The sequence below is a fragment of the Panthera leo genome, chromosome D4 (genome assembly GCF_018350215.1).
Source record: "Panthera leo isolate Ple1 chromosome D4, P.leo_Ple1_pat1.1, whole genome shotgun sequence".
Classification (NCBI taxonomy): Eukaryota; Metazoa; Chordata; class Mammalia; order Carnivora; family Felidae; genus Panthera; species Panthera leo.
Window position 1 is genome coordinate 75,832,028 of NC_056691.1, and position 17,769 is coordinate 75,849,796.

General features: G+C 48.0%; 1 protein-coding gene across 1 annotated transcript in view; it reads left to right on the top strand.

The window, feature by feature from the left end:
- PAPPA (pappalysin 1) overlaps positions 1-17,769 on the top strand; it is a 240,756-nt gene that overhangs the window by 187,400 nt on the left and 35,587 nt on the right. The window contains exons 16-17 of the mRNA XM_042913034.1: positions 7,962-8,172; positions 8,779-8,950. Of these exons, the coding sequence (XP_042768968.1) occupies positions 7,962-8,172; positions 8,779-8,950 (383 nt within the window). The remainder of the gene's footprint in view (positions 1-7,961; positions 8,173-8,778; positions 8,951-17,769) is intronic.

The window sequence follows — 17,769 nt, forward strand, 5'->3', positions numbered from 1 at the left end:
ATTAAAAAAAAAAAGTCATCTTTAAAAAAAAAAAAAAGTAATACTGCGGGAAATGTTTAAGAAATGAATGAAAGAGCAAAAGCAAAATATCACTAAAATACCCCAAAAGAAAAACAGGAAGCACTGATGGGATGCACACTTTGGGTCCCCTCATTTCTAACCCAACATGATTTGAGGAAAGAAGCTATAGCCATTTCATGCGAAGTATTCGAAAGACATAGGCTGGGGAGAGGTGAAGAGACAGTGGAAATTGTAAGCCCCCCACCTTTCAGGCTGTCTGAGCCCTTCCCTTGGCCTAGATGTGGCGTGTGTTAATAACTCCAGCCCAAGAAATCACACTTCTCCTCTCGATCAGGGGCCTCTGGGAAGCAGCAGTGTGCAAATTAGCATTGATTATTATAGCCCCCGTTGTGGCTAATAATGGTTCTTAAAGTGATTCAGACCCTTCTGCCCTTGCTCCTCTGCTGACTATGGTAGAAGGGGGGTGACCCCACTGTGGAGATGAGGCCCAGAGGGACCACCATTTTGATAGTTGGTGATCCCAACTTTGTTCTTCTCCGGAGAATGCAGAGAAGCATTTCTCCATGACACATCTGCATGGGTGTGGGAGGCAGTAAGGACTGGGTGGAGGTCCAGCTACCTCTCTCTCGAGCTTGTTGATGCCCCTCTTCTCAAGTGAGGGGGTAAGGACGTGAACAACTTTTCCCTCCATGTTTTGTTTATTTCCCTTCCCTTTCTTCCTTTCATTTTTCCTTTTCTAGCAGTATAATGTAAGCAAAAAGCACACTATCATTAGAATCAGACAGACTGGGATTCCAATTCTGGCTCTGCCCCAGCTGTTGATCTTAGAAGAGCTATTTCATGACTGTGAGCCTCAGTACTCTCATCTGTTAAATGAGAGTAGGAGTGTCCACATTGAAGAGTCCAGTTGAGGACTGAAAGATATGGTGTGTATAAAATTCCAGAGCCAGAGAAAGTGCTCAGTGAATACTGAGCCCCTTCCCCAAGGGGCATCCTTGTGAGAACCTGTGCCATGACCTCTCTCCCAGCCCCGACCTCTTCATCTCATGGAGGCCTTAGTCCTGGGAGCTGTGGAGACAGGTTCCATCCTCCATGTTCCTCCCAGAACCTGGGAGGTAAGTGTCATCAGACAAGCAGCCACCACTCAGGACAGGCAATTACTAGTGTAGCCCCTGGGAACGGATATAACAAACACTTAACTTTCTATTACCAGGGAATTTTTCTTGAATATCCCCACTTTCACTTAAATTCTGAGCCCTCTTTAAGATGTACGCAAAATATCCTGCAAACCCACAGCCTTAGAGTCACTTCTACCGAAGCACTATACTAAATGAGCATTACAAGCACAGGTAGAACCCACAAAAATGGATGAGAGGAAATATATTCTCAAGTTCAACAACAACAACAAAACTTCAAAATCATAAATGTTTACTTAAGAGCTAAAAATGCAACATTACTTATATCACCTCGTCAACCTCAACTCAACTGTGTTGGGTGCGCTTGACCGTGGAGTGGGGCTTCTGAAGTAAGCATGTCTTGGGGAGCATGGCTGGCTCATGTGGAAGAGCATGGGGCTCTTGATCTCAGGGTTGTGAGTTTGAGCCCTATGTTGGATGTAGAGACTACTTACATAAATAATATTTAAAAAAATAAAGTGAGCACGCCTTCATCCTACAAAGATCTTTCTCAAAGGTTCACATTGTACTACTAGCTTTTATTGCCTTTTCTGTCTGTTTTGCCTATTTAACCTCAGATTGAAAACTCACTCTACTTACTTGCTTCCAGAAGATACTCAACATCATTGAGCACTTCCCGATTTCTCAAGCATTACCAAATATGGAGATGTAAGCTGAGTGGACAAAGAGAGTGGCCACATCCTATAGCAGTGAACCTTCCTACCTGCCCTCAACTCTTTTCCTCACCCCCAACTATCTCCCTGCAGAGTCTGTTATGACTTCCTTCACTGTAGGAATTGCACATTCTCTTTTCTGTCTCAGGAGGAGACCCTTCCTTCTTTCTCAGAAGCAGATAGCCAGACCCTGGAGGGTCCCAATGATCTCATCAGGACATCTTCCCCACAAAAAACAGGGTCACCCTTCCCCTACAAGAGAGATTCTCCTACAACTCCTAAGAGAATGCTTCTTTCTCCATCTGTCACCCTGGTGTTTGGGATGGTCAGGGCCCCGGATGGACTAGGATGCCACTGGGTCCGAACCACTGCTGGGTGCTGATGGTAGACCACTACTCAGATTATGCCTGGAGACTTGAGGGTCACAGTGGAGAAGAGATTTGTCCAAGACCACAGAGCTGCCTACGAGGCCACTTTTCGACATGAGCAATGCTAAGATGTAATCTGTTAAATGATTCTTCCTTTCTCACTCGTGCTCCACTCTGAGCAGTTGCTCAGGTTTTGAGAGTCAAGCCTGTTCTTACTTGCTAAAGCCCTTTAACCTTTTCTGAAGCCTGTCCCTCAACCCAGAACCCCACTGAAGACTGGAACCTCAGAGCTTGGAGAAGCCCAGAGGTTATCAAGGATAATCATTTAATTTGGCGATAGGGAAACTGAGGCCCAAAAGAGGAAGACATTACCATTAGCACTGAGGCCAGAAGGCGGGAGTCCTGACTCTAGATATGACCCTTTGCTGGGCATGCCATGCCCACCAATCTGGTGGAATTATCTACCTTGTGCCTGCCATTTGCATTCCCAAGCCTCTCCTGCATGGCAGGTGTGCAATGTTGCAGGCTCCTTTCTCTCTCTTCTTGGGAAGTTTTCCATTAGTTGTCTCTGGTGGTGAATGCATCTTAGAACAGCCTCTTTCCTTTGAGTCTAACATGCAGAATGACAAATGGGGCCCCTTGATAAAGAAATGTGGAAGCAAAGGGCACCATTCTGGACAAGGGGGTGGAGGTTGTGAAATCTTATTGTATGACCAGTTCTTGATTTTGAGATACTCCACTCATCCAAATTCTCCTGATTCCATGACATGTTCTTTGGCTGTGCTCATGGGTAAAAGCCCTGTGGTGGGGTCAAGAGAGCACTTAGGTGGGGTGCCTGGGTGTCTTAGTTGGTTAAGCATCGACTCTTGATTTCAGCTCACAATCTTGTGGTTCGTGAATTCAAGCCCCTCATTGGGTTCTCTGCTTATGGTGCAGAGCCTGCTTGGGATTCTCTCTGTCTCTGCCTCTTCCCCCTTGTGCTCTCTCACCCGCTCTCTCTCTCTAAATAAACAAACAAACAAACAAACAAACATTTAAAAGAGAGAGAGAGAGCACTTAGGAGTCAGATCTGGAGGGAGCCCCAACTCTAGATTGAGTGACTCACATTCCCTTATAGGGACTCTGTTTTCTCACCTACAAAATGGGATTGATGACAAATTGGGTTATGAGGAACATCAAGAAGATGGCCCTGATAATTCCTTCTGGGCCTGCCTGATGGACTCAATTCCAAACAGCTATTGGTATAATTCCTTTCAGACATTTAGGAGGAGAACTGGACAATTAAACAATCAAAATGTAATCTGATTCACCTCGGCTGGAGCTATGAGAGCCCAGTTTTCCTGAGCAAATGACATGCTTTCTGGGACTGCCAAGCCCAGCTCAGATTTTCTCTTTGACTCCATGGGGTCTCAGGAGCCTAGGAATGTGCTTTCCGGACTGAAATTGGCAGAGGATGGCATGTTTCTCTTGATGGCTCCATTTCTTTTGCCTCAGCTTTTCCCTCTGACTTGTTGCAGCCTCAGTGCTGGGTGAAGTTCCAGTTGGCTCCTTTTGGTAAAACAACAATCCTGAAATCCTTTATGTCCTTGTTTCCTGTCTCATCTGGCCCAGGACTTTGTACAGAGACCTCTCCTCTATACTTCCTTTCTTTCTTCCTCTTCCTCCTCTGTATCTTCTGTTAAGGTCTATTTCTTACTAGGAACAAAGAAACTGAATTTCCTCCCAGCTCCAGCAATACTAGCCTTTGGCCGATGCAGCCTCCCAGGGGCTCGTGTGTCCTTTTCCAGTCCATCTAGCTGCATTTGTGTTTTCTCAAAACAATACAGTGGCCAATATTCTTTCACATCCTAAATTGTAGAGCTGCTATGAACTCAAAGACAGCTTTGGCTTAAGGCCAGAGAGGTTAGGTGACTTATTCAGTGTCACATGCAGATTCATAATAGTTCATGCATTTAACAAATGGATACGAAGGACCTACTATATGCTTGGCACTAGGCTAAGGTCTGGCACTAAAGGAATGAACAAGGTCCATTCCCTGGCTTCAGGATGCAGGCACCATGTATGACGTACTAAGAAATCAGATGTTAGGTCTCCTGGTACTTCGCAACTTGTATTCTGCCCTAGGTTAATTTCAGACTTAAAGGTGCTCCCAAAGACATTTGGTCTTCTGGGTAATCTTTTGAATAAAATAATAAAAGCAGGCACATTTCTTTGACAGTACATTTATAATTATTTTAATATTCACTAGAGATTGAAATTTCTTTAGGCACATTTGTAGGTAGGGTGAGCAAGGTTTATTTTCCTGACTTTAAAGATGAACAGATGAGGGGCACCTGGGTGGCTCAGTTAGTTAAGCATCTGTCTCTTGATCTCAGCTCGCATGTCCTTTTCCAGAGATCATCATGCTCCCCCAGGAAACACAGGCAGGGAATGAGATCAGGAGGCATGGACGTGACAGAAGCATCCAGGGTCTCTTTTAGAGCCAGATACTGCTGTGGGCAACCAGAGGCCAGTCCCTTTGGGGAACTGTGAGAGACAGAGCAGAATACTCCTCAGAGGTACCGCAGCTCTGGGAACTGGCACGTTAATCCACCAGCTCCATCACTGGTTGAATGCTTCTTCCCAGCAGCACTGTGAGCTTGCCCTATGCACAGGCAGAGCATGCACACATGACCACAACCAAAGGCTTCCAGCACAGGATTGCAGGTACAGTAACCATCCTTCAGAATACAGAGGTCAGGGCTAAGGGGATGAGGGCAGGACATGGATAGCATGTGTTATACCCTTTCTTCAATGCCATATAGTAGATATAGAGTAGTGGCTACGGCTGGGCATGGCAATACTGATTCTGTGTCTGCATCTCCTGGATTTTGTTTGTTGTTGGGGTGCGGGCATGTCCATGGTCCTGAACCACCAATTCCTGCTTTAGCATGGTTCTTCTTTTGAATGTGGTACACAGCTAACTCCTACATACCCTCTCCCAGAATTTACGTTTCTGGTTTGCATTCTCTCTCTGTGTCTCTGTCTCTGTCTCTGTCTCTCTCTCTCTCACATACACACACACACACACACACATTTCCTCTCTTGAGTAACATTTTGCAATTTTTATGTTATCTTGCCACTAAAGGACCATGACTTTCACTTTATAATTTGCAATGCTGATACGGTATACTTTTAGGAGTCCTAACACTTTTTCCACAGATATTTTATCTTTCCTGGGGAATTCAGAGAGGTCAATTCAGCTTATATTTTTTATAACTCCTCTTCCCCCTTCCCTAAAAGCTATAGGAGCCTATAGCTTTTGCTATGCCTGTGTACCCCAAAACACTGCCCCAGTCACAAAAGCAATGCAAAAAGCCGTTTGTAGTCTCTGGTGTTCTAGAAACCTCTCTGCTTCTATGGAAGCCAAATGAATCATATTTTACTTGATGTAGAAATCTCTATAGTTTGCATTATCACTGTTTATCAACATGCAATCCTTTGTGGAGTTCACGGACACTAGGTTGCCTCGTGCTCACCAGATGGATCACACTGACAGAGGAGGAGAAAGAAGACAATGATTGGGGCCAGGGAGCAAGGAGCCTATAGAGAAAGTGCCCAGCACTGCCTATGTCCTCTTTCTTTTCCTCTTCCTCCTCTTCTTTCTCCCTCCTCCTCCTCCTCTTCCTCTTCTTCTTCCTCCTCCTCCTCCTCTTCCTCTTCTTCCTCCTCCTCCTCCTCTTCCTCTTCTTCCTCCTCCTCTTCTTCCTCCTTCTTCCTCCTCCTCTTCTTCCTCCTTCTTCTTCTTCCTCCTCTTCTTCCTCTTCCTCTTCTTCCTCCTCCCCTCCTCCTCCTCCTCCTTCTTCTCCCTCTTCTTCTTCCTTTTCTTCTTCTTCTTCTTCTTCTTCTTCTTCTTCTTCTTCTTCTTCTTCCTCTTCCTCCTCCTCCTCCTTCTCCTCCTTCTCCTCTTCTTCATCCTCTTCCTCCTCTTCCCCCTCCTCTTCTTCCTCTTCTTCTTCTTCTTCCTCCTCCCCCTCCTCCTCCTCTTCTTCCTCTTCTTCTTCCCCCTCCTCCTCCTCTTCTTCTTCCTCTTCTTTCTTCTTCCTCCTCCTCCTCTTCCTCTTCTTCCTCCTTCTTCCTCTTCCTCCTCCTCCTCCTCTTCTTCATCTCCCTCTTCTTCTCCCTCTTCTTCTTCTTCCTCTTCTTCCTCCTCCTCCTCCTCCTCCTTCTTCTTCTTCTTCTTCTTCTTCTTCTTCTTCTTCTTTCTTCTTTCTTCTTTCTTCTTTCTTCTTCCTTTATCTGTCTCTGGAGTATCTACTGCCTTCTAGTATACCAAACAGTTTACTTTTTCATATAGTTTATTCAGTTCCTCCCTATCACACTAGAATATAAGCTCCAAGAGGGCTGTGTTTGAGGAGTTTGTCCCACCATACAGAAGAGTAGCTGGCACATAGTCAGCACTGCATAGATGCTTGTTGGATGAATGAAGGCCTCTGTGCAATTCACATGGGCCCCTCAGATCTGCCAATGAAGGTGAGGTTAGGAGGTATGGAGTGAAGAAGCAAATAAGGAACCTGACAGTACTTTTCTGGACACTTTTCGTAAATGTTTCATTTTGTCAGAGAAAAGGGCTCCACTGAACATATGTAGCCAACTTTCCATGGAAAATAATAACACCTTTGTTACTAGACAAAATTGGTTCGAAGCTGCAGTTTGCCTTTTACTAACTCTGAGGACTCAGTTGGGTCAGTTCACCATCCGAGTCTCTATTTCTCATGGGCCTGCTGCGAGAATAATTGAGTAATGTGTCCATGGCACTCAGGATGTGGTGAAGGTCCATCTCACCCCATCTCTCTGCCCCTCCAACCTTCACGTCCCCGTAGCCTTCCATGTGCTTCCAGCCCTGCTTGTTAACACCGTCCAGTAATAACTGGGGAGACGAGCGTTTCCCCTTGAGAAACCCAGGCTTCAGGTCCATCTCTAATTGTCTTGGGGGAGGTTTTTGTGCATTGACAATATATGACCTGGCAGTGAAAAGCCTAACACCTCGTGTTTTACTTTTATTTGCAACGTTCCCCATCAGGCCAGCTTCCCGGTGGCAGTCAGCACGTCTGTTGGAGCTGGCACGGCCTACAGGGGAGTGCTGCTCTCTCAGCTGCTTTGGCAAAGCTTCACTGAACACTGGGGCCTGAAAGAAATATCAAGCCTCCAGATACCACAGTGCTGTCACTTCCAGGCACGAGGGGGGCTAGGATAAGTACAGGGGCGCAGGGCCCAGAGAGGAACGGCAGGCAGTTTGAGGTCACATGGCACCCTGACATCAGAGCTCAGAGTAGATTCTGATAGGGGCCTCCTGTGTCAATGATCAGAAAGCAGGTACATTCATCTCTAGGCTCAGATGCCCGCCTGGCAAACCAAGGAGGATGGATGGAAGAAGCACGAAGTCTCTTTCCTATGCAGTATATGGGGTTCAGAATCAGGAGTCAGTATCCTTGACTTTTCATTTACTATAGATGTGGGGTGAGTTACTCGCCAGGTTGGGTCTCCTTTTGTCACAGCTCTCTGGATCTCCTTAGGGTCTCTCAGTTGTAAATGGAAGGGTCTAGGATTCCAAGACCAAGAGCCTTCTGGCTCTTCAAGTTGGCTTAAGTCCAGGCAACCCGTAAGTTAGCTTGTCTGTCAGAGACCCATCCCCCACACCTTCCCGCCCCATCTGCTAAACCTTGCCCGCCTGTGTCCTCCAGGCAACAACAGCCTGCTGACCTGTATGGAGGACGGACTGTGGTCCTTCCCGGAGGCCCTGTGTGAGCTCATGTGCCTAGCTCCACCCCCGGTGCCCAACGCAGATCTCCAGACAGCCCGGTGCCGAGAGAACAAGCACAAGGTGGGCTCTTTCTGCAAGTACAAGTGCAAACCTGGATACCACGTGCCTGGCTCCTCCCGGAAGTCAAAGAAGTAAGTAGGGCTGGAAATACACACAAGTTCTGGGGGGCAGAGAGAGCCAGGTCTGGATATCTGATTACAAGGAAGCACTCATTTCTTTGCTAGAGGGATTAGCCGCTGTTCATTACATGCTGCCCTGTGAGAATCTAGAGGGACATTGTTAGGAACTGCCTACCCTCAGGCAAGTGAGTTCACTTCTCTGGGCCTCTAGTTTTCAGCAATAAGATGGGAATGATAATATCAGTTACCACATAGGATGACTGTGAAAAATAAATGAGGATGTGTATATAAAGTGTTTGCAAGGTACCTGGCACATAGTAATTGTTCAACAAATGGTGAGTGTTAATATCATCATTGTACTAGCACCCATAAGAACCTTCTAGAAGGAAGAGAGAGGACAGGAGCTTACAGGGCTAGAATTTTATTTTAATCCACACGCAACTGAGACACTGTCTGAAACTCTTGCTTGCCTCAAGTTCTGTGAATGAATTTTCTTTAATCCCTATGCATGCCCCCTACCAACCAAAAGGACAGGTAGGGGATCAGGAACGGGAAAGGGAAAGGGGGGGGAGGGCATGAGTCTAGCCATCTGGTCCTTGAGACATCTCTTCTTTGAAGACGAGCCTTCAAGACTCAGTGTACCCAAGATGGCAGCTGGCAGGAGGGAGCTTGTGTTCCTGTGACTTGTGACCCACCTCCGCCGAAATTCCATGGGCTCTACCAGTGCACAAATGGCTTCCAGTTCAACAGCGAGTGTAGGATCAAGTGTGAAGACAGCGATGCTGCCCAGGTAAGGCTCCTTGAACTTGAGGTCGGTGCTCTGGGCCCTCTCCTATCTGCTTACCGAAGACTGACCTGTGTCTGAAGAACAGTGTCCTCCAGTAGACTCTGAAGATGTGGCAGTGTTGTCAATGCAGACGTTAAAAAACTGGGTTCTAGTTATATTCTTTTGTAATGTCCCTGAGCCTTGTTGTCCTCCCTGAACACCATATTTTGGCTCAGAGACTCTTAGCTTTGTAAAATGTGTAGTGTTAGAACTTTTCCGAAGGAAAGCACGTATGGAATCCCATGACCTCAAGACATCAGTTGGTTCTGGCAACATGAAGAGAAGGGGAACTAGGCTCAGACTAGAAGTCTAGAGTCTGGAGAACACTGGGGAAGAGAGGGAGATGAGGAGGAGAAAGCAGGGTTGGGATTTTGTCTCCATCCCCTTGTGCCTGGGAGGAAGTCTGGCATTCCCACCCACTCCTGTGGGAGGAGTCTGTGACTGAAGTGCTTTTGCTGCTTCTGAGATGGGTGGGGGAATCTAGGATGGAGAAGGGGGAACAAGAGGCCAGCTCACTCCAGAGGAGCCTTAAACCCAGTAGCGGTTCCACTGTGATAGAACCCACTGTTTGGTTGGTACACTGAGCCCCGTATTTCGCAGGTGTGCAAGAACCTTCAGCCAGGTGAGGCTAGGGGTTCAACTGGATGGGCCCCAGGCTTCACCTGCAGCCAGCACTCACCCATCTTTATAGTTCCCCCCAGATGCCAGGCCCTGTCAAACCACCATCCTTAAGCCCCTCTCTCTCCTGCTCCTCACATGCAAACCAAGTCCTACCCCTTCTGCCTCCAGGACATCTCCTAGAGCTGTTCTCCCCTGTCCCCGGTGCCACCACTCTAACTCAGGCCATCGACATCTCCTTCCTGGGCCACATGCAGCCTTCTGGTCATCTCCCTGCTTTTACCCCCCTGCCTCCCTCCAGCGCATTCTCTGCATTTCAGCCTGAGCGATTTCTTCAGCGCATAGATCTTGTCACGACAATTCCCCTGCTTAAAACCCTTCTGGAACCAGTAACCCTCATCCCCTGTGGGATAAACTCCCAGCTCCTCAGGGTGGATTCGAGGCCTCTCCATCACCAGTGAGACTGCTTTCCCTCTTACCTCTGCATTCTCAGTTAAAGAGTTTCTCTTACCTTTTCCAGCTGCCTCACTTCTAATCTTCCTTCCCAGGTCAGCTCAGGCACCCATTCCTCCAGGAACCCCTTTTACTGAAGGATGATTGGCATATGATGTTATATTAGTTGCAGGTGTACAACATAGTGATTCGACAAGTCTAAATGTCACACTGTGCTCACCACACGTGTAGCTATCACCTGTCACCTTACAATGCCATCACACTACCATAGACTACGTTTCCTGTGCTGTACCTCTTATCCCTGTGACTTACTATTCAAGCCTGTACCCCCTACTCCCCTTCACCTGTTCTGCCCATCCCCCCACTCTGGTGACTATCAATCCCAGGAACTCTTTCTTGAGATCCCTTCTACTGTTGGGCTCAGTGTCCCTCCTTGGGGTTCTCCAGCCCACCCACCCCCCAGCACTGGCCATACTGTGCTGCGACTCATTTCAGGTGCCCCCCTCCCCAGGCTGTGAAATGCTTGACCACCTCTTTAATCTTCCCTGAATTTTCAGCACTTGGGACAGTGCCAGACACCTAGTAAGTGCTCAGGAAATGTCAAGCTATGAGAAAGAGCCACAGTGAACATCCAGAACCATCTCCTTATTTTCTAAATGAGAAAAACTCACGCTGGGAGAAGTCAGTCAGCTACCCCAGGTGACACAGCTGGGGTCACCTGAGTCAGAATCAGAGTCCAGGTCCTCCCAACTGCAGACAGACTGAATCCAACAGGCACCAGTTGAAAATCCTTCATAGAGTACACCTGTGGACGTCTGTGTACCCAAATCCTTCCCAGCCTTGACTGCCAGGGAAGCAGAAGCCAGTGCAGGAACAAGCAAAGGCCAGAGATTACCCCGGCCTCATGCAGGCTGATCAGCTCCCCTCTCCCTCCCTTACATAAAACTGTTGCTAACAGTTACCCAAACTGCTGAGCCAAATAATATTCTGGCCGTGGTCATGTTATCAAACTGGAACCCAGTCTGCCTGGGGCCTGCCAAGTACCTTTCATGGCCAGTTTGTATTTAAAGGAGAGGAAAATGTAAATTTATCAGACGACTCAAGCAGTTCTGTTTGGCAACCGGTGGAGAGGCTAGACGCGGAGGGGCAGGGTATTGCCTGTCGGCGCAAAGAATGAGGGGACGTGTGCCAAATGGGCTCCTAATACAATTGACGTTTCTAGTTTGTACCGAAAATGAATTTCCTCTACCCTCAGACCAGGGGCCTGAGAGCCAAATCTAGTATTCACCTCAGATCCCCTCTTGCTGCCTGTAAACACAGCAGAAACCTACGACCCAGAGCATCTTGAATTAAACAGCTTGTATAGAGTCGGAATTCTTTGCTTTCCAAACAAGTTCCAGATCCTGGCAGCAGGGACAGGGACTACTATAGGGGAGGTTCGTGTTCTCCCTCCCACTGCCACTAAAAGCACATTAACAAATAAAACCTCTGCTTCATTTATGCCTTGGGAGCCACGATGAACTCTGAGTTCAAATCCTGACTTTACCACTTCCTCGTGGGAGGACCCGGGCAAGTTGTTTAATCCTTTAAGAGTCAGTTTTCTCATGACTCATAGTTTGTCTGGATTACATGAGATAGTAAAAGTACAGTATGCCTACGAGTACCACCCTGAAGTTGTACAGTACACAACCTGTGTCACCATATATGGCAGCCCTGGGGAAGGCACAGACCACAAACACCTCCCTTTGAGGTCACTTCTAGTGGGGAGAATCCCTGATGCTCCATGTGGGCTCCTATAGAATCTGGAAACAAAGGCAATATCTTGAAAGTTATCCCTCTGTGGGAGGCAAGCCCCAGAAAGTCAGAGAGGGCGGCATCTATCATGCATGAAACCAGAATGTGGGGTGGGGAGATTGGTGTGAACCATAGGGAAGCCCAATTTCTTGCTCAAATAAACTGTAGAATATATAGGCTCTCTAGCCTAGCAATGCCCGGTAGAACTTTCTGCTACGATGAAAATAGTCCGTATCTGTGCTTTGAGATATGGCGGCCACTGGTCACATCTGGCTATGGAATACTTGAAACATGGCTGGAGTGACTGAGTGACCAAGTTTTACACTTTATTTAATTTCAAATGGTTCAAATTTAAATGCAAACAGTCACACTAGTAGCTACCATATTGGACAGTTCAGCTCTCAAACTTATAGCGTTATTATTCCTGTGAACCATGACCGAGAACCTTGGTAATAACAGCTTTTTAAAGTGTTTCCAGGATGCCAGACAGGTGCCCCAGACTTTCACTCATTTCGACAACTCACAACAAGCATTTGAAGAAGAAACATCATCCCCTTCTTCCAATGAGGAAAGAAGGCTAGGAGGCTAAGTTCTTGTCCATAGTTACGAGTGAGTGGGCGGTGTTGACGGGCCCCACAGCCCTGTTCTTCCCACTACCCCCGAACATTTCCAGGGCAGGCTAGTGCCAAAGGGCAAGAACTCCATCCCCAGACAGCTGGGGAGAAGTGCTAAGTGTCCCAACATTTAATCCAGCTCAGATGTTCCTGAGCTGTCCAAGGTGATAACTCAGGCCCAGTTTTGCAGAGAAGCACTGTGGGGAATTTGCAGGTGATTAGGGGAGGAGGGACAGAGTCTGTGGCAGATGCGTGCACAGGGCCCGCAGCAGGGGAGGGAGAGACTAAAGGTGCTTGTCGACCAAGTAATGCTCTTAACGGGGCTTTCAGTGGCTCAGGAGGAGCAAGACCGGAAGGGTGGGGGTAGAATCAGTGATGCACCCAATTCATCACATGGGTCACAGAGGTGGCTGTGAAAGCCTTTCTGCCACTAGTGGTATGCATCTGACTCCTGCCTTTATGGGCTCTGCTGTGGATACAGCACAGTTCTTGCATGCACAGTGCCTCTCCAAGCAGGGGCGGCTTTTAGGCTGAGCCTTGTGAAACTCTTGCCTAGGCACTCTGGGCTTCCTAGAGGAAGTTAGAAACTTCACAGGAGGTGGACAAGACCTAGGGGATCCCCCACTGCAGCCCGCTTATTTTAAAGATGGGGCCACTGGAGCCAGAGAAGGGAAGGGACTTGCCTCGGGTCACACAGCAAGTTACTAGCAGAGTCAGAACTTAAAGTCTCCGATCTCCTAACCAAGGCATGACACATACCAGATTTTCTGCCCATCCTTCCTCCTACACAAAGGGCTACATGTCACCCTTGTACCTTATCTGGAAGATGCAACGTGCATATAGGGGCAATGCATTGCCTGGGGACGGAGGCAAGTAATTAACAGCAGCAGTTTATTAAGCATTTATTCCTTGCCAGTCCCTGGGCTGAGTGCTCTACATGGATACTTTATTTAAGCCCCACAGCATCAGTCTGGCATTACTGCCCCATTTTGTAGATGAGGGGGCTGAGGTTCCATAAGGTAAGGTGGTTCTCTCTCTGTTATATAGCTAAGAGTGGTGGACCTGAGATTCCCGTTATTAGGTCAGCCTGCCTCCAAGGCTTTAGCTCTTTATGTCCCATCTGTACAGCCTGGTTCTGTCCTGCTCTGAGGCTGCCATGTGTCTCTCTGCCATTATTTTGTCTATTCCCATCTCTGCTAAGGAGAAGAAATCTGATTCTCCCCCTCTCCTCATCTCGCCTCCCCTACCCGCCTCTCCCCTCCATTGCAGTACAGGCACAGAGGCTTATAGTCAGGAGACCCAGCTCTGACACTGGCAATCTCCGTGAATTGGGTATGCATGCTGCCTTCCTGCTATGGCTGCTGCCACTTCTAAGATGTTGGGGATGCTTGGGTTGATTCTGAAGTCACCCTAGATATAGCAGAACAGAGTGGCCCTGAGCCTTAGGTGACAGAGAGCCCAGTGTGTGTTTAAGCTCTAAATGCTTCCCAAAATCTAACTTACTTGGTCCTCGTGATGACTGTGTCAGGTAGTGGACCCCATGCCCATTTAGTAGCTGAGAAAATTAAGGGACATAGGTTAAGGAACTTCCCTAAATAACCATGGCTAGGAAGTTGCAGGGCTGGGATTTAAATCTCCATAGTTGGCTTGAATTTGGCTTGAGTTCATGCTCCTGACCATTACAGTGGCATTTAAAAACTCACTTTTTCACTTGCTAGCTAAGCCTCAGTTTCCAGATCTGTAGCAGGGATATAATTTCTACTCTACTATGTCGTTAAAAGGATTTCGAAATGCCTGTAAAACACTCGGCACATGGTGGGTATTTGATAATATAATTATGATATGCCTTCAGCCCTTCCGGGGCCCCTGTGGCTAAAGAGACTTTGAGAGAGCCACACATGCTTTTATACAGGTAGATTCACAGGCACAGAGAGGCAAAATGTTTTGCTGAAGGATGCTCAGCCCTCTTGGAAGCGATTTCACTTTAGCGTTCGGAATTGTGCATTCAGAACCAAGTGTACCCAGCAGGCTTCTTGCCCAGCAGTCTTTGGTTATATCAGATTGTATCCTCAATGTCCAGCCTTCCATGGTCAAAATAGACTTAACATCAAGGGTTAATTCTGAGGCTCTGTCCTAGCTGGTAGGTAAGTGCTGAGTGCACCAAGATCTAGTCCTAAAAGAGAATGTGGAGATCCAGAAAGGCTCCGGGAAGTCTGCTGTGCAGGGGACTCAGCAAAGACAAAGATGTGGAGGTGGGAAGCAAGAGGAATGTGAGACTAGAAGGAAAGACAGGTGCATAGCAAGAGATGGGGCTAGACTTGTCATCTGTGTTCCGCTCTGGAGGCCCTGGAGTGCCAGCCCACAAGTATGCCTTGTTTGGAAGTCTAAGGTGTCTTAGCAGAAGGTTGCCATCTTTTTTTTTTTTTTTTTCTTTAAAGCGTATTTAGTCAGCAGTAGAAAGTGCCCGATGAGCTGGGCAGGAGGGAGAGGGGCTGGAGGCAGCAACACCAGTACCTTTATGTTCCCACCTTCTATGGTAGAGCCTTCTATAGTGGATTTCTCTATGGCGAAATTCCCTGAGCAGATTCCAGCTAGTTCTAATACGTTCTCTGCTGCAAACCGAGGTCCCCAGCCAACTCTGGCCCACGTAGTGCTGAGGTCTGCAGCCCTTCGGGGGCTGGAGGCCAAATACATCATAGGCCCAGGCCAAGGCTCCAGGAAATTGGGGTCAATTCCCTACTCCCCCGAGGGCCCAGCAGAATCATGGGGCCTGGGGCTTGGGGCTCTGGGAGGGAGAGTCGGTTCTCTGAAGCCACATGAAGCTGCCTAAACTTTCCCTGATGTCACACACAATCTCTGGGGGTGGACTCTGTGAGTCGTCCCACAGCTGCATGCTTGGGATGGACCACCCTTCTCCCGGGGCCACAGAGGTTCCCACTGCATTTGGAAAGACCCATGAGAGGCCCAGAGAGGCACCCCCCCCCCCACCGCCACCCCCTTTCTCTTCTGAATCCTGTCTCCTTGCAGCTGTTTTCTCAGACAGGGTAGCCTCAGCCTGCATCAGCTCTTTGAAAGAGCTTATTCATTTCCTTATACACGCACTCATTCATTTATTCCCTAATTCACCCATTTCTTCGTTTGCTCACTTATGCATTTATTTCCTCACCCACACATTCATTTATGCTCTTGCTTATTAAACAAATTCATTCCATAACTCTCTACCGATTCGCCACATCTTTTCTTTTGTTAAACAGATAGTTCTTTTTTGTTGTTGTTTTGTTTTTGAGAGAGAGAGAGCGCACACGAGCTGAGGAGAGCGGGCAGAGGGCAGAGGGAGAGAGAGAAAATCCTAAGCAGACTCCATGCTGAGCACAGGAACCCGATGCAGGGCTCGATCCCATGACCCTGGGATCTGCCCTGAGCCAAAATCAAGAGTCAGATGCTTTACCGACTGAGCCACCCACGTGCCCCTAAACAGTTCTTGAGTGAGCAAAAATATCTACTGAGTGATGAATGAATGGACCAAATTATCAGGACCTGTTAGAAATTGTGGAAAGGCCCTGAGGATGCAGGGACGAGTGGGGAACCGTCTTGGGCCTTGAGGGAGCTCATCATCTGGGTGGGAACAGATGATAAACAACAAGGCAGTGCATGGCAGAGACGTTGAGGTAGCACACTCTGCAGAGTTGGAGCAGCACTAGGACACAATAGTTTGTGCCAGACAAGGTGCTGGGGCGGGGAGGGAAACAAAGCAGCCAGAAGGCCCGTGAGTACAGAGGCATGGTGTTGTGAAATAGCTATGGTGCATTTGAGAATGCAGGTGATTTAAACCAAAGTTCAAGGTTGGTGGTGGCATTGTAGGGAGCGAGAGCATGGGGAATTAGCCAAGGTTAAGGCTTTGGGGGCTCTGGAGGCCAGACACCGGAGTTTGAATCGCGGCTAAAGGGCACAGGAGCCATTGCATAGGTTTTCACACTGGTAGAGCATGATCAGCTCCTCTGGCCTCATACAGAGTTTCTCTTCTGATCAAAAGCTTGAAAGAGGGAGAGAACAGGGCACCTGGGTGGCTCAGTCAGCTAAGTATCTGAGTCTTGACTTTGGCTCAGGTCATGATCTCATGGTTCGTGGCATCGAGTCCTGTGTCTGTCTCCACGCTTACAGCGTAAAGCCTGCTTGGGATTCTCTCTCTCCCTCTTGTTCTGCCTCTCTCCCGTGTACACTCTCTTTCTCTTTCTCTCTCTCTCTCTCTCTCTCTCTCTCTCTCTCTAAGTAAACAAATAAACACTTTTAAAAAAAGAAAGAGGGAGAGAATGTACAGTGTATTCTCAGATGGAAGGACCCCCGTCCAGAAACCACTCATGGTTCTCCATTCTCAAGGGACAGAGTCCAAACTCCATAAGCTGACATTGAAGCCACACTCTGCTTCTGCCCTACCAACTCCTCCTCTCTTGGATCACAGGATGAGAAACCTTGGGGAGCTGTCTGTTGCTCACTGTACTTCCTTGCATTTGTGCATGCCCTTTGGCCTTCCAGAAAAGTCTTTCCATCCCTGTTCTGCCTGTGATTCAATGCATCCTTGAAAACTCCTTTCCATATATCACTTCCTCTCCGGGGCCCTCCCTGCTTGCCCCTCACAACCAAAATTACTCTCCCCACATGGTCACGGCACTGCTACCGAGCACTGTCACACGGACATGACTGTCTCACTGTGGCAGATACTGGCTCACTTCACATTTGGACCCCACAGAGCTGGGCACAGTCTGGGCACTAAGAAATGGTCCTTGGCTTCAGGGGAAGGTCTGACATTTCCACAGAGCTGGACCTCCCATTAGAAGCCCAGACTTTGAAAGGGGGCTCAGAGAAAGGGCCATGTCTGCAGGCTGCATTTGCCTACCACCTTGCAGAGGGTTGAGAAACTGTGTTGTGCCTGTTTTAAAGAGTTGATGGGAGGGCACAGATAGAAGTATCCCCACAACACCCTCCTGGTGCCATTGTTGCTGGAATGCAATGGAATGGAGCAAAAGGAAGGAAGGGAAGGCAAAAGAGAGGAAGGCAGTGTCCAGGAAGAAAAAGCTTCTCGCCTGCCAAGTTAGCATGTGGCAGAGCCCTGACATGGGGTACTTTCTCACTGGCTGAGTTTAAGTAAGCTTTGCTCTGTGGCTACCTTCTCACGAACAGCCCTAGGACCCATGTTCTTCCTTGCTGTATGAGTTAGGGAGCATTTGGTCCCCTACCTTCTCAGTTATGAAAAAAAGATCAACACACAAAACAAATCCCTCTGACAAATCTCTGAAAGAGCTTGAA